The sequence below is a fragment of the Mytilus trossulus genome, chromosome 1 (assembly GCF_036588685.1).
Source record: "Mytilus trossulus isolate FHL-02 chromosome 1, PNRI_Mtr1.1.1.hap1, whole genome shotgun sequence".
NCBI classification, from domain to species: domain Eukaryota; kingdom Metazoa; phylum Mollusca; class Bivalvia; order Mytilida; family Mytilidae; genus Mytilus; species Mytilus trossulus.
Window position 1 is genome coordinate 16,930,791 of NC_086373.1, and position 17,683 is coordinate 16,948,473.

General features: G+C 33.0%; 1 protein-coding gene across 1 annotated transcript; it reads right to left on the reverse strand.

Moving 5' to 3' along the window:
- Positions 1-554: 554 nt before the first annotated feature.
- LOC134717028 (uncharacterized) lies at positions 555-13,896 on the reverse strand. Its single transcript, XM_063579954.1, has 10 exons — positions 13,615-13,896; positions 12,073-12,280; positions 8,479-8,765; positions 7,397-7,534; positions 6,654-6,851; positions 5,635-5,750; positions 4,275-4,723; positions 2,431-3,121; positions 1,832-2,120; positions 555-1,180 (listed from the first exon to the last, which is right to left on the reverse strand). The coding sequence occupies exons 1-10, from the start codon at positions 13,798-13,800 to the stop codon at positions 776-778; spliced, it is 2,967 nt and encodes a 988-aa protein (XP_063436024.1). The 5' UTR covers positions 13,801-13,896; the 3' UTR covers positions 555-775.
- Positions 13,897-17,683: the final 3,787 nt, after the last annotated feature.

Sequence of the window (17,683 nt, forward strand, 5' to 3'; positions counted from 1 at the left end):
TTTCTGCAGATTTGGGTCAAAAGAAATATTTATTTCTCAATTGGCAATATTAAAGGAACGGAAGTGGGTATTTACAACGAAGCTGTTGGGCCGTCACCTTTGCGTTCTTAGTAATTAAGTTAAAGTTATAAAATCAGAAGTTTTACTGATTTTAAAGATTTCATTAGACTTTATAGAATAACTCTGTAACACATACCAACGGATATGTTCTTCGTGTCGGAGATACAATTTCGTCCTCTTTTCTTTCTATATCATTCCATTAATGATTATGATTTATCTCTTGCAGCATGGCAGATATCACTATTTGAGTATTGTACTCCTTGTGAGCACCTAGGCTCATACCTTTGTTTGGGGGTGATTTGATATTGCTCACTTTCCTGTGTTCAAATTATGATTTTATTTTTTGCCTTTATATTAAGCCATGGTGTTTGTCTTTCTTTGTTGTGTTTTTTTTTTAGAATCCTCCTCTTCTTCTGTATTTTCTGCCTTTCAGTTTTATAATTATTTTATATAAAGATTTATGTTTTCGACATTTTATATGTCAATAATGAAAGTATTGTTCACTTTTATTAATTTCAAATCTACATATTATGCATTTCAAAGTGTTTTACTATTTATTTTATCAAAAGTGTCTATGCCCCTTTATATTGAGTTATGTACTGTATCAGCTCGTCAATAGTGTTTTCCCTTAAGCTATAGCAAACCACATGCCATAGTCACTACCTCCGCAAACAAAAAATAATTCAGAACAAATTGCAATTTTTATATCCTTGTACTAATGTCGTAGAAATTTTTCAAAAAATATTTTTATATCTGTAGCTTCGGGTCTCAGATTTTGATCTTTAGCCCAGCATGCTTTTATTAGATTTTGCCAATTTTCATCTGGTTTATATTTCAATGATAACGATGGTCGCAGTCCTTCGTCCACTACCGCCCTTTCCAGGGAGGTATACAGTTGTTGTTGTATATGATCTGCTGCATCGATGCCATACCACATCTCCCAAAGCATTATTCCGAGTGCATAAATATCTGCTCTTCTGTCATAAATTCCTTTCGGAACCAGTACTTCCGGTGCCATATACACAGGTGAACCTAGAATTGATCCACCAATGTGATCCTCCCTCTTTGTCAACCCTACATCGGTAAGTTTGACTACGTCATGTCCATCTTTTTTCACCGTCTACAAGGACGATAGATAATGTAAAGTCAGTAAATGAATATTTGATTGCATTCACAGTTTGATAGAAGTGTATTTTAATGATTGTTAGGATATCTTTGTTCAAATTGAAATTTTAATATAATGGTTTCCTCTCTTTGTTTAATTACATGTGTAATAAAATGTTTCCACTATTTACTTTATTTAACTATATAAATTTCGTTGAACATTACTTTATTTACTGGCTCATAAATATACTTCAGATCTTAGTACTACTTTTATGGTAAATCTTGATACCATTTGTCGATTGTTGTATCAGTCACAAAGGTTCAACTACTAGTACTTAGAGCAAAGTATGGCCGTACGGTGACCTATAGCTGTTAATGTATGTGTCTTAGTCTTTTGAGGTGAGTTGTCTCACTAGAAATCATACCACATTTTCTTTTTAATATCCCATTTAGGAAGGTGACAAAATAAATGTCTTGGTCCAAGAATTGAGAATGGGTAACCACTTACATGAAACAACAAAATATTGCACAGAAAATAAAGGATTGACCAACATGATCTTCACCAAAACTGGTGATAACAAAAAATGAGCTGTTAGTACTATGTGTATTGTTTAAAATTGCTCTTATATTAGTATTGTCAGTATTTTAAAGATTTCAATAAATTTACCAAAATGTTTTCTAATTTCATATCACGATGAACCATTTTCTTCTTATGGAGAAACTCTAGTCCTTCACATATCTGGGCAGCATATCTTGCAAGCTCCTCCATTTGTTCTAATTGTACAGAGTATATCTCCACTTTACCAGGGTTTTCGTAGTCTGGGTTAATAAATTTATTTTTCAGTGTGTCATCGCAGTATTCCATTATCATAATCCAATGAACCATTCTCCTGGTTTTACCGCTCTGTTGTAATGTGCATCCATAATATTGTATAATATTCGGATGCTGTAGTTCCCTGAAATTAAAATGTGTACATCTGTAACATTTTGTTCTTTTGACAATCGCCGTTGCTTGCCTCCTTTACGATTTAATTATCATTCATATCGTTTTCTAACAAACGAAAAAATAAAAAAAAGCAATATCATATATTCTCATTATTGAAGCGACGATTCAGTTTTCATAAAGATTCCTTTACGCGAATAGTTATACTTCCCCTATAATGCTTTAAAATTATACAAAACAGAACTGAAATTGACATCAAAACCATATTTAGATTAAAACAACATCAAACTAATATTGTTTTTATATTGGCTAAGCGACAATACCTTAATGTTCTATCTTCTAATAAAATGTCTGATATAACCTTCTCCGACAATGGATCTTTGCAATATTTCAGTGCAACATTTTCATTCTGGTTAGGTAGTTTAAGTTGACCTTTGAACACGTCTGCAAACGCTCCACTTCCTAAAAGATCATCTCTGTCCCATTCGACGTCACTTAATCTGTAGTCCATGTCCATGATGTGATATACGAAAAACAAGTCCAATTCACCCTGAATAGTCTGACCTGAGGAAATAAACTGTGGATACATCGTATGCAAGTTATCGTCTGCCTTTCTTACACTGTGTGTCAGTTTTTCTAATAGCTGGCTATCTGCTTTAAGAAATTCAGGGATTTTCTTGGCAATCTCATCCACGCCTTTCACCAGTTTCTTAAGATAGTGGGAAATTTTGTCTTGTAGTTCGTTTCCTTGTACAATTGATTTAATAAACAGGTCTGTTGCTTCAGCCATTTTCTTTGTACTATTTTCTTTTTTGTAACTTTTAAATTTTTCTCTAAATTGTTTGTTGCCTGCTATTGCTGAACACACGACTGCTACAGCTCCGCCTAAGCCTTTGATCTCATCTACATCATCTCTCTTTGCTTTTTTCCATATACTTTTGACAGGTGCTTGCTTCTTTATTGATTTGTAGAGGTCCCTAACAATCTTTTTATCATGTTCTCCAAGAAAAGTACCTTCAAACGAGAAAATTATTCAGCAACAATGCGAGTGTAGTTTCTTTAAGTAATATGCTGTGATAATTAGTTAGTTCGTCAACAACATTTGAGTTTGTATGTTTCACCTCTCTTTTGTTTAATTACCTATCATGACTTTTGGCATATATTTCGCGAAGATGTTACCTCAGAATGAATAAGACAACATTTGACTAAAAAAATGAAATATACAATAATGATGTGATGTTCATTACACGCACTTTTATAGATTCTCAATTACTCAACCACGTTGACAGGTCTCATTGACAATCAAATCAAATTGCTATCTTTTCATAACGACTTCTTTAAAATTATCAGCCTCAAAAGAATTCAAAGTTAACCCACATACTAAAACAACAACAACAACCCCAAATCAATACATAAAAAAAAATTCTAGTCTCACTAGCACATGTGGATAAAGGGCATGCTTATAAATGTATGCTCATGGTTTTTAAGAATTAAAAATCTTGTTGGTTTTTTTTAGATGCGTTAATAATATTTCGATATCATTTAATTCCTTTTCACAAATACTTATTTATGACAATACACACTGATAAATAAAGGCAACAGTAGCAAACCGGTGTTCAAAATTCATAAATCGATTGAGAAAAAAACAAATCCGGGTTAAAAATCAAAACCGAGGTCATCGCATCAACTATAAGAGGAATACACAGAATTAAAAGGAACACCGAAGTGCAACAAAAACAAATTCTAACAAAACTATTTGATACAAACTGCCATATACCTGACTTAAAGGACATTTTAAAAATGGTGGGTTGAACCTGGTTCATTGGTATGCCAAACCTCCCGCTTAATGACAATGCTAAACATGAAAACCGCAGAACAACGAACATATTTCATGAACGATAAACACCATATGATATCAAAATTAGTGACGCGCATACGTAACTAACATGCAATCCCGAACCCAGAATGGTTTGAGATTGTAATAATTTGTAATAACATTATGGTACCAATTTGTGCTGCTCCAGATATGCATTTCGACAATGTCTGCTCAGTGATGATCGAAGCCATAATATATGAAAATCAATAACTATTGAAATGAATTAGAAAATGCCTTGTTTTTTATAGACATATATAACAAAGAGAAATCATGGTTTGTCAGAGACTTTACCTTCTATAGCTTCAATTTGGTCCTCTAGAAGGTCGCAATCTCGTTTGAATTTCTTTATCATTTTCTCTTTGAGTGAGTGGACAACTCGTTGCTCCTTTTCCCATTTATTAAGCTCTGCTGAAACTTTACTGGAAATTTTGTCAGCTGCTTCCTTTGCTAACTTCTTATAATTACCAGGCCGTGGACATTCATCCTGTTTCCAGTCATTCAATATGCTTCGCATGCTCGGTGACCTTAAAACTTCACTTGTTGTTTTGTGCAACTGCATTATCTCATACTGTAGTTCCCTTCTGAGATCGTCAATGGTTTGTTTAGATTTCTCCCCCAAAGCGTGCATATTTCGTTTGATTTCTGCCATCTGTTTCGTCATTTCTTGTTTGTCAACAGCGTCTATGGTCTTTGAAACTTTAAGGGTATAATTGGCTCTTTTAACTATTTGAGACAACCAGCTAAAACCCAAAATTAAAGGAATGCGTTAATACCGCTCACAAACATGTTTATCCTCTCAACTTTTAATGTTTTTGTCTTAAGTCTTTAACATTTAAATTAGTGGTTGCGATTGTCCTTTATTTTTTTATTATTTTTCTTTACTATAATTACGAAAATTACGTCGTCGTTATCTTTTATGGAAGTGCTTTACCACAGCATTATCGTTATACAATCTACCAAAACACAATTTTGTTTACAGCGGAATGCATTGATTGTGTAGGTTAAGGTAGAATGTTTGGTTAGCTTGCTTGTTAGCTGAACTGCGAAGGCATTATTAGATTAGGTATACTGCCCTCTTTTCGGCGTAGTCAAGTACAGACAGAGATTAGTGACATGTTTAATGAGGGTAGTTTACCTAACACAATAATGACTTCACGGTTCAGCTAGCAAGCCAAATAAGCAAAGATATTACCTTTACCTAAGCATTCTGCTGTAAAGGATGAGCCATACCGGCAAAACCTTAGGCAAAGTCGTTCAGTCATTTCGTTGACAGTGCCTTAAACCATAACTACTTCGTCGCATAATCTGTTCGGAAATAAATTTAGTCAACTAAAGCTGAGGCTATATATTCGCCAAACGGATAGATGCTAGATGATAAAAAGGGACCTAAATGAAATCCAAATGTATAATATTTCCCAGCCTTAGTTGGAATCTTTATGTCTTAAAAACAAATGGATAATTTTGCACGTGTTGCTGATATGCAACATTACTTTTGATTATCCTGTCGATTAACTTAAAAAAAAGTTAATACCTTTGTAACTTTTAGAATATTGTTTTTGATAATGCTTTTAATTTTTCCTATTCAAAATCCACTTACACTATTTAGAAATGTCTGTCTTTAAATAAGATAAAAGAAATAAGTATGCATTACCAGTAATGTGAATTGAGTTGTTGTCGTAAACTTGCAGGAAACAAATTCTGTAATCCTTTCGAAATAAAATCTTTATGAGCAGGATCCATGGCTCCGTATTCCAATGCCCGTTTTGCCTATATGTAAGAAAAGCAATTGTAATGAATTCTACAAAATACATTAATACCATTATCAACTCACTTTTTATGGACGAAACAGAACAACTCATTTAAGAAGAAAGATCAGAAGTTAGCAATATCCTATATATACTCTATATAGATGATGTTCTCTAACTAAATAAAACAAAATTTGGTGACTTTGTTGAATGAATCTGTTCCATCATACTTGAGATAAAGAATATAACAGATACAGTTTATTCTGCATCATATTTTGACTTTTTTGTTTCTCAGTCTTTATTTTTCTATATTGTGTCTTTTGTACTATTATTTGTCTGTTTTTATTTTTATTTTTAGCCATGGCGTTGTCAGTTTATTTTCAATCTATAAGTTTGACTCTCCCTCTGGTATCTTTCGACCCTCTTTTCCTTTTAACAGTACATAAACATTAATTTAGAATTAATACTAAAGGACTAAATTGTTTTAAAGAATCTCAAAGGAGAAATTGTGTAGAAAATATAGCAATATAAACCAGCAATAAGTAAAAAATGCCATGGTTGAGACATATACAACATTTTGTATCATCGAACACGTGAATAATGATGACAAGAATATCGACTATGACACGATCCTGAGAGTGACCAGAGAAGAGAAACCAACTATTTTGAAAATTGCAATTGCAAATTCAGAGACAACGTACGAAAATTATTCCTGAAAATCAAAAACCTTAACATCACAAGCAGAACTTGCCTGTAACACATGCCTAAAAATATATTGATAACCAAAATAAACAGACCAAGTTTTAGCCAATTTTTTAATCATGTTCGTAGTTTTTCTCCTCCCCACTCATTTATAAATTTATATCGTTCGATTTGGTTTCAGTACTCAATCAAATGTAAAACAAATTAACACTTTGATATATACCTCTGTAGTTGAAAAGTAGAATATTTGTTCCTCTCGAAGTCCCTGAAAAATTGGCTCTAGTTTGTACAAAATATTTCGTTTTATTTCTTCTCGGTCCTTAATTGGCACGACATCCCATTTATTGCATACAAACAATGTTGAAGATGGGCTGAATTCTTCGTCTAAAGTATTTTCCACATTTCGCAGAAAATCTTTCAGCTAAAATACACAAAATAGATATAGGAAGATGTTGTGTGAGTGCCAATGAGACAACCCTTCATTCAAATAACAATTTAAAAAAGGAAACCATTATAGGTCAATGTATGTTTGTTATATCACAGTTTCAGTAAGTGTATCAAGCATATTTTCTTTTTCATTAAAGGAAAAGGCTTCGTATGATTTGAGATTACATTTTTCTAAGGATCATTTTATCAAACAAGAAAACTTCTGGGTGTAAAGATTGTGAGGAAGTGAAGTGTAGTTTAAAGTATAAAAATGCATAACTTTCAAACTGAATTTAAAGGACAATCAAAAGCATTTTATTCAAGACAACAACAAGTTTGTTTGTTTTAACATTTACAAAAGTAAATGATGGTTGGTCCTCTCCTCTATGTCATCAACAGCTAATAGAACTTAAAACTTCTCTTCTACTTCTTTTGGCATTACAGGTTTTTTTAATCGAGCGTCACTGATGAGTCGTTTGTAGACGACATGATCCAGGCGCGCAAATTATAAGCCTGGATTTTTTTTATTAGTTTTCTTACCCTCCCTCTCTGGACGCCACCTGCATTTGATGTATTTACAACATAAATGAAGCCACATGACTTTGAAAGGTACTTTTGAAAAGACTGATGCATCTGGATTTCACCAAAACCAGGAGTGTCTATTATAACAAGACCTTCCTGAAAGAAAAAAAAGGAAACCAATTTAATACAAAACTATTTAAGCCTGCACTTCTGTTTTATTAATACATGTATAATGTTTTATGGTTATAATGTTTTGTTCTTTCGTTATAATTTTTTTCTTAATTATTAAGTGCCGGAATGATTTTTTGAATGGTCGATGATTACAGTTTAAATATAAGAAGATGTGGTATGAGTTCTAAAGAGACAAATATCAACTAGAGGAAAAAATGAGAACGTTAATAACATCAGGACACTTGACAGCCTTCAACACTTAGCAAAATACCCAGGGTATTGTAAGCGTTACAGGGCTCGTTATGTCAAATTTGAAAACAAATGTTGTTTAGTTCTTCCTTTAACTCTGGGGATCTGGGATGGATGCCTATATGAATTGTCTTTTTCACGGTGCAATCATAATGTATAAATATACCATACCGACTTAAAAACAGGGAAACATCGGGTTCCTCTATGACTCTTTTTTGTTCATAACCATAAATTGAAAGAACTCTTTAAACATGCGCGTGTGGGCAGTTCTTAATAGAATTGTATGTTCAGCATTAGACAAATAAGTTTACATGAAATGAAATGCTCTTCAACTTCGAATTTTATCCAGCCTTTTTAACATTTTTTTTATTTGTGCGTCACTGATGAGTCTTTTATAGACGAAAAGCGCATCTTGCGTAAATAAAAAATTTCAATCCTGGTATCTATGATGACCTTATAAACTTACATAAAACTAGGGTCTAAAAAAATTATCATCTAACAATATTTTTCGTTTAAACGTTCCAGCCACCCGATACACTCAGTCAAGAGTTCCTTTTTATGTGATTATCATGATTTCTGATTTCATAAGCAGTTTCTACATTTCCATAGAGCATGAAATTTCATTAACCCATCGTATGATAATGATAACTTTAGTATTCCTCTATCACATTATAACATACCTCAATAATTTCAGTTGGCCAATATATTTCAATTTTATCGAAAGGATTGTCACCAAAATTGTCTTCATAAGTAATGTTACTCTTTAACTTTTCTTGTCCATCCTTTGTACTCAGATCTAGTTTTACTTCCTTTCCGCCATTCGCCCCAAAGCAGATTGCCTTCTTTCGACCATCTTTGCTCTTTCGAATTTCGCAGACTGTTTGTGTGCATTTAATACCACTTGTAGGAAGAATATCAGCTTCCAGCAATAAGTTTATAAGACTACTTTTTCCTGATGTTGCTTCACCTAAAAATGATGACGCATAATTAATGGAATTCATTTGTCAAATATGAACTGCTTACCTTTACCAGTTAAGCACGCTACATGCAAACAGGGTGTTTAGTATGTTTGACACGGTGAAATTTTCGAGGCGCAGAACAAACGATCAAAGTAAGTACTAGTTTAGAATATTATTGTAAGTACCATTTACTAGCTGATCAAGTTTCTGTGTATTTTATTACACGAATTCATTTTGTCGTTTTTAAAGTTAACAACAATACATTGCATACCCAATACATCCAGAGAGTACAGATAAGACATAATTGTAAAAAAAAAAAGACACAATACAATGATGACACAAACTATGAGTCATCATATGACCTGAAATCTACTGATTTGTGCTAAAGTAATAATTATTAAGAAAAACAATCAGCAGCTAAATGAAGTCACGTACTGGACAAGCACATAAAGATATGGCGATTTTAAACTAAACCCATTCCTTGGCAAAAAAGCTGCTGTACAATAACAAAATAAATCAGAGTGCGAATCATTTCACATACAACATGAACATGTAACTTACGATCAATTTTAGTCGTACGATTTTTTGTGAAAAGACCCCTTGGTACTTAACAAAAATATGTACTAAACGATTAAAGATAAAGAATCGATGTGTACCTACTTCAGTGATTACAAGTAAGTTCACAGCCCAATTTGAACTACCAATTTTACCATTTTTTTTTAAAGATTAGACAAACCAACGAATCAGCACATATTCAGCAGATTTAGTTGAAAACGTCATGGTAAGCTCCAGATTGAAGACCTCGTGAAAATGACAAAATTAAGGTATCGAGATGATCATGATGATGTTAGATTGTGAGAGCTGTACATATTTAGAAAAGTATTCAAATATGGAAAATTGTATCATTGTTCAAACCAACAAAAAACAAAACTTTACGACAAAAGAGATGATGCCAGCTTTCCAATTGTGAACTTTCTATTTCTAAGTAGCAACATTCCAGCTGCACCTGTATACGGGGTATATATCTCCCAATTGATACGATATTCCCGTGCTTCCATTCCCTATCATGATTTTCTTGATAGAGGTTACTGCTCACAAGGAAGCTATAAAACCAAGAGTTCCAAATGGTGCAGTTGAAATCATCCCTTAGTTAATTTTACAAACGCCATCACGAGTTGGTTGACCGTTATGGAATAACCGTTTCACAAATGATATTTACATGATAAACCTTGACCGGTAGTGAACTATATTCTTACACGCAAGGATAAGGCGTGCTAAGAACTATAAAAACCGGATTTTGCGGATAACGAAACGAATTTAAACAGATCTAAAAAGATTCCAAGAGGTAATTTCGCATACACGAAAAACACATTCAAACGTTTTAGAATATTGTATTTCATTTACCTGTATTTATTATTATTAATAATAATAATCTCTGATACTTTTAAAAGTTGTTAAGTCATTATTTAATATCCAGAATTCAAAGATATTGTTTTTAAATTAAAGATTGGCAACAATCTTTACACTGGTTGCAGCAGAAGAGTACACAGGAGGAGAAAAGAACAGAAGAGGACACAGAAGAAGCAAAGAACAGAAGAGGACAAAAAGATACAAACCAATAATAGTGAAGTGGTTGGAAAAAGAAGACGTAGAAAATTCTAAAAAACATTTATTTATATTGAAAAGACATATAACTAGACATTTGTTGATATTTAGATGATTGTATATTGTTTTGTATGCCGTTGGTACAATTTTATCATTATTTATACGTGTCATAGATCGTGGTAGGTTATTCCAATTTTCTTAATTTTAATATTCTATTGAGACAGCAGGTGCTTGTTTAAATTTTCCTTGATTGTATACATTGATTTAATGTTTCGTAGTTATTTAAATTTCGAGACGAAATTCTATTTTGACGAAAGGCAGTGTTGTGAACGTTAAATATCGCGGCAGTACCTTTTAGTAAACGTAACGTCGTTCCCGGCAAATTTGACAGTTGCCGATTTAACGTTACGAAATTCCGCCAACATGTGGCGTTCGAATAATAACATCTTTCTAGCTTGTTATGAATCCTACATTTCTTTAGTTACTTGTATTTACATGCTTTATATTGTTGAATCGGTATCGGGACCTATGCCATCGTGCTTGCTTTCTTTTTAATTCATATTTCTGTACGTACTGACAGTTGTTTACATGATAAACCTTGACCGGTAGCGAACTATATTCTTACACGCAAGGATATTGGGTGCTAAGAACTATAAAAATTCTTACAAGCAGGATCTGCTTACCCTTCCGGAGCACCTGAGATCATCCCTAGTTTTTGGTGGGGTTCGTGTTGTTTATTCTTTGGTTTTCTATGTTGTGATATGTGTACTATTGCTTGTCTGTTTGTCTTTTTCATTTTTAGCTACGGCGTCGTCAGTTTGTTTTAGATTTATGAGTTTGACTGTCCCTTTGGTATCTTTCGTCCCCCTTTTACTGCATAGGTTAACTAACAGCATTCAAGTTATTTTTTTGCAACACTATGGTTTGGTGTTTTCTGTCTCTATTTTATTCAAAAGACGATTATGTGTTCATGGTGCTGTTGCGTTGTATTTTTTGAACGAAACAATAAAATTCTACTGTAATTTATGATAACATAATAGTGTTATTGATTTGTATTGTGTTGTAGTTATTTCATCTTTTATATAGTTAAGTTTAAATACATTTTAAATGTCAAAATGGGACCGAATTAGGACTTTTTAAGAATTATTTGTATGGGTTCAAGATTTTGTCAAGTACATTAAATCTCGTTTGAAGTTTTGTTTGTTGTAAAGTATGACTATATTTATTCTTACCAGGTGTGCATATTGTGCAATGTGGCGTAAATACTTAAAATTGATTTTTTTACGACCTAATTTATTTCAATCCAATTACATTGTCGAAGGGCATGAACACTTAGGAGTTGTATAGTATGAAGATTGGAAGAATTTTAATAAAATCATAATGCGAATAAATCTTTAACCATTTATAATTAAAATTAATGGTATACAAATACGATTCAGTTTTCGAACAATAATATTAAGATATGAAACAACTAATTATACATGTAGAACATCTTTGAAGGTGTAAAAATGGTAATACTTTATTTTATTACAGTTAAGCATTACCTTGCCAGATGGCATATTGACTAATTACTATATGGGTAGGTCTGCTGCATTTCAATAATAAAGAGAGTTTCAGGAAATGTAAATACATCTCTAATCATAAAACATCTTTAAATAAATGATATACAACACTGAATCGGTTCATAAATGATTGAAAAACAATAGTTACCTGCAACAAGAATGTAACATTCAGGTGATAATAACTCTGAACGCTTGAACTTTGATGTTTTTTCAACATCTGGAAATATGCTGTTCAAGTTTTGTTGGAAGTTGACTGGCAGATCTTTATAAAAGTTTAAAACTTTGTCGTATAGTTTCATTAATTTCTCTGTATTTCCCCTGTGGTATAGCAAGTCTTGATGCAAAACTATTCCTCCCTGAAAATTTGATGAAATAAATGAGTTTATCAATGAATCAACTATAAAGCGCGTTATTCAAATTACTATATGGGTTCTATGCATATGGATATAAATATTCAGTGGTTGCTAGGGAATTTAACTGATTTGAAATATTCTTTAGTGTCTGATCAAAAATTTGATGCAGCATGAGTAAGTAAAGAATGTCGCATCCTTTTTTCTAAAAAAAAAAAGAGAAATTCATCGGAAGGTACCAAGACCTTGTTGATAAATATTCCGTATCAACTTCACGAATAATACACGATGGTCTTGGAGTATAAAATCTGGGAACTGACCTTGTTTATCATCTCAATAACCCGTTATAGTATACTTAAATTTGTCTTTAACTGTTTGAACTGTTTTGGCGATATTCATTTGACATGGATCTGTACTGATACATTCCGTAATTGTGTTATTGTTCTATGATAATATTTGTATCCTTGTCTTTCTTTTTTGAAAATATTCTTTGTCTATTTGCCATTTTTGTTTCTGTCCTATATATTGCCTGGTTTTGGACTCACAGAACAAAGAGGAAATCACTAATGCGCATCCTTATCATAATATGTAGATGACTATATTATTTCATGAATTGACGGGTTTGGCGGACTTATTTAGATTTACCTTCGTCAGGAAAGACCAAACCCAAACATTTTTAAGGAAACGAATGCATATGTAGGGAAAACGTAGGACTATATTACCAGATATCACATCAAAAGATGATTGTGGACGATTCAGGCACCTTAGGATATACAGGACAAATACTACCCTTTTCACGACGTAAACAAAATTTCGTGTTATTATTTAAGCTTCCATTCATGTAGTTTAGTTGAAAAATTATCATATAATAAATTATATGCTGCAATTCCTAATAGTGAACTGTACTATCTACCTGCCTGGCTAAAGGACAATTATCAATTGCAACTTTTTTTTCAAAGTCGATAAGCATTTGATTAATAAAAGGTGTTGATGAATATAGTCATTTGGATTAATAATATGCTGATGCGTTGCAAATTCAAAAAATATGAGGAACGAAAACGCAAGCATATCCCACGTTGTCTTCGTGTTCTGCATTTTTAGAAAAAAAATACGAGAGTTGTCATTGTTTTGGTGAACCTATTCATAACCATTATAACCGTCTACTTTATGGGATTTATCCTCAGAACTGATCATGCCTCGTCAATCAAAATGAATATATTTGTGATTCATGAAGTTGAAGAAGTGTTAAAACCTCGATTCCAAGTTGCCTTCAAGTCTCTTTTATGTGATGCTAAATAAATTAATGGATTTGATCAACATTCTACAATTTAATCACTCACCCCGCCTCCACCAGGATGTTGATGTTTCTTGTCCCATTCAATCAACAACACTTTAATAATCTCATCCTTTACATCCATTCCTTTAATATTTATTCCCCACGATCTTGCACATTTCAACCCTGCAGATTCATCAGGAATACGGATAATATCGTCTCGACATTCAATTGTATACTCCTTAGAAGACATTTTTATATAATGTCGCTTAACGTCTAGAAATCTTCAATCTTGTATTCTTTAATTACTCAGAATGTTCCGATTCAGCAAGAGAATGCTAGTGATAATAGAAAATTATATTTTACATCCTTGTAAATGCTTCAATGAAGGTAAGTCAGAACGACAATTGTCCAATCGTTTATTACAGCTTTGGAATTTAAATCAATGTGGTATAGATATGTCATTAACATAATTACCATTTGTTAGAATTACAAAGAACCACACAATGAGACCTCCAAACATTATTTTAAACAATTACTTTAGTGACTTGTTCTGTTGGGTTGGTAGAATAGAATATTCAATAAAAGAGGATCTGTGAGGGCTCAATGTAGTAGACTACGATTTTTTTAAGCAAACAAGATAAATTATAAACTACAGTATGATGAAACAATGGATGCGTTTTGACTTTTCTTCCTGTGCTTTTCAATTTTATAAACTCCTCAACGTTATTTTAGATTTACGATTTTAAAATATTTTGTTTCTAGAATAACTTAAGAGACATCAAGTGTATCACATTTAATATAGGTCTGAACGATTACTGAAAGACTTAACCAAACCTAATTATTTACAGTTCATTCTTAAAAGAGATAACCAGATCAAAATGAACGTTTCATTGCAAAATCAGTGTTCTACTGGTTTATTAACCATCGTTTCTATTAACATGTGAAGATATTTTGAGACCGAAATTGGGATACATGTTAATAGATTCATAATTTCAAAGCATTTGCATTTTATTTTAAGGAAAAAAACATTAGGAAAAAAGTGATTTGTCTCTTCATTCGTCCACAATCTGTAAGTATATATTATATATACAGCAAGATTAAGTAAATTAGAATAATAGGATATAATAAAGAAAATTACAAAACAGAAAAAAGGGGTATACCCATTTGCATTTCTTTCATCTGGCATGAATTAATCCGGATTCTGTGGTGGTATTAAGGAAATCATCCCCGCCGCTACATGTCTAGTCCATCATATGACATACTTAGCAAATTGGGACTGAACAAACTAGAAGAAGAGTTACGAAAGCACCCTCTTGGAAAATACCACGGCTGAGACGGTAAATTTTCTTAGAGTAAATTACGTATTTGAAGTTTATATCTTAAACTTTTTGGTATGTGTTGTTCATGATAACATCAGTGTTTGGTAATTGTCGCATGTATAATTACAAGAGGATTAACCACTTTGTAAAATAGGGTATGCATGATACCAAAGGGACAGTCAAGCTCATAGATCGAAAAAAAAAACTGAAAACGTTATGGCTAAAAATGAAAAAAGACAAACAGACAAATAATAGCACACTTGACACAGCATAGAAAACCTAAGGACTAAGCAAAAAAACTGGGGGTGGTCGAAAGTGCTCTTGATGGGTAAGCAGAACTTGCTCCACATATAGCACACAGCACACGTCGTGTTGCTCATGTTATTACAAACTCGGTAAATAGTCTAATAGGTCATATTCATGAAAAGGGAAGGGGATTGCAGTTACGGCGTAAGGAACATATCCGATATCATCTGTAAAACGATTATTCCATAACGGTCAAAACCAACTCGTGACGGCGTCCGTAAAATTTACGAAGGGATAATTTCAACTGCACCATTTTGAAACTCTTGGTTTAATAGCTTCCTTGTGAGCAGCAATCCTCTATCAAGGAAATGAGGATTTGAAATACAAGCACGGGAATATCATATCAATTGGGAGACATAGTCACAACATTTTAAATTATTAAGTGCGAGAACATCATCTATAAAGCGGAAGTAAAGTTAAAGGATATTGCTATCTTATCTTTCTTCCTAAGAAGTTGCTGTATGAAGTCAGCCTCGTAATAATAAAGAAACAAGTCGTTAAGAAGAGGGGCACGATTGGTTCCCATTGAAATGCCGACAGTCTGTTGAAAAACACGTCCTCCAAACGTAACAAATATGTTGTCAATCAAGTAATCAAGCATCTTTAAAATGTCAGTTTCAGAGAATTTTTTTTATCCTTTGCATAATTGGGATTTATCCCTTCCAAAGACAAGAAACTTGTTTCTTCTTTGGCCATTCTTTCTTGTGAAATAAAGCAGTACCAACTCGTTCAATTTGAATTTTAGTTTGGAATGTGAAATACTTGTGTAAAGTGTAAAAAAGTTAAATATTTTAATACTGTTGCAAGATAAAAGAGTCTTAGATTGTATGTACCCTAAAAGATCTCTTGATTTTTTAAGTATTCACAACTGATTCACGCCACTGCTAGAAAAGGCAGTTTCACAATAACTTTGAAGCCCGGCTTTGATTGATGATAAAATAGATGTTAATAATTTAGAAAGAGGTTTTGTGGTGCGCTTGGAGCACAGCAATATACTGTTGTTTGTAAGGACAGTGTTGTTTAGGTATCCAATACAGAGATGGAAGGTCCAGTTCTTCATCTTTGGTTGAAATCCCAAAGGAACAAAGAACAAACCTATGGTTATCCAGGATTTCCTCTTTGGTACGTGTCGTAAGGTATATTTTGAGTTTCCAAGTGAATTATCAATACCTAATTCATTTTTAAAGCAGTTGATTTAATGAGTTCTGCAAACAAAAACGATGTTGTTTGGGGATTAATCTGCGGAGACAACCTATATTTCATAGAGGTAGGACAAGTGATTTGTAACATTTGGGTCTTTAAGGATTGACGAAGCATGGGTTTTGATAGACCCATTCTGTTTCTTAATTCAGATTTGCATCAACGACAATACAGCATTAACCCGTTCGGAAAAGTATCTACGTCTTCCTTTTCGCGACTAGTCCATTGCCTGGCATAGTCCTCGACTGAAGTTATCAGTATTTTGAAGTTGTATTTCCAATTGATGGATTAAGGCTCACGGTATTTCGGACCATTGGATAACACATTTCGCAGGTGAAATGATATTGACATTGTTGAGGTCACCGGTAAAAACGTGACCAGCCGGATTATATGGGAACTAGCACAAGTGCAATCAGGAGGATTCAGAAAAACGTGTTTGTAATTGAACATTTTTATTGATATTGGTTTGGTATAGGTATAAAAAACGATTGGTACAGATTGATCTTTGAAATAAGGAGGTATTTTCGACTGAACTAATTTAAGATGAAGGATATTGCCTAAGTTGACGCCATCAAGACCGTTGTTGATTGGAAAGATTAAGAAAAAGTCTTATCTCGTTTTTATCTTTTCCAGTGACTTGCAATATCCGAAATGATAGCTGTAAGTTTTGATTGGTTTGAATGAGGGTTTGTAACAGTGGTTTCCAAGCATAAATTGAACAGAGAATGAAAGTTTGAAAGGGGTAATGAATAAAGTTTTGAGCGAATGTGATGAATAACTAACGGCTTTTGCATAAATGGAAGAAAGTCATTAATAAAGACATCATGAAGAGTTGGTGATACATAATGACGATGACCATGACTGTGTCTACGTCAAGGTAGAGTTGAAAAAATAAAGGCAACAGTAGTATACCGCTGTTCAAAACTCGTAAATCGATGGACAAAAAACAAAATTTGGGTTACAAACTAAAACTGAGGGAAACGCATTAAATATATTTCATAACATTCATCACATTCACCGAGCTACACGAAGGACTAGACCCTTCAGTTTTTCCAATATTTCCGTTTGATTTTTTCAAGATGATGCCCACACTTCTGTTGTTTCTATAGCGATTGGTGGTGTAATGGGCTGCACGACGCTGGACCATTTTAACCCTTTTAACCTTTTATTGTATAGGTACAACACTGTTGCACATTATTATAAGTTGGATATGACCATTGTAACATGTGAGTTTTCTTGGTTACTCTATTGAACTGTCAAATTGGCATATGTTTAAAGAGAATTTTTGTAGAATTAATTCATCGCATA

Coding starts and splice junctions, on each gene's coding strand:
- LOC134717028 (XM_063579954.1), bottom strand. CDS start 13,800: ATGTCTTCTAAGGAGTATACAATTGAATGTCGAGACGATATTATCCGT. Junction 5,751..6,653: donor TCTACTTTTCAACTACAGAG/GTATATATCAAA, acceptor TCTTACATATAG/GCAAAACGGGCATTGGAATA. Junction 2,121..2,430: donor TTAGAAGATAGAACATTAAG/GTATTGTCGCTT, acceptor TTTTAATTTCAG/GGAACTACAGCATCCGAATA.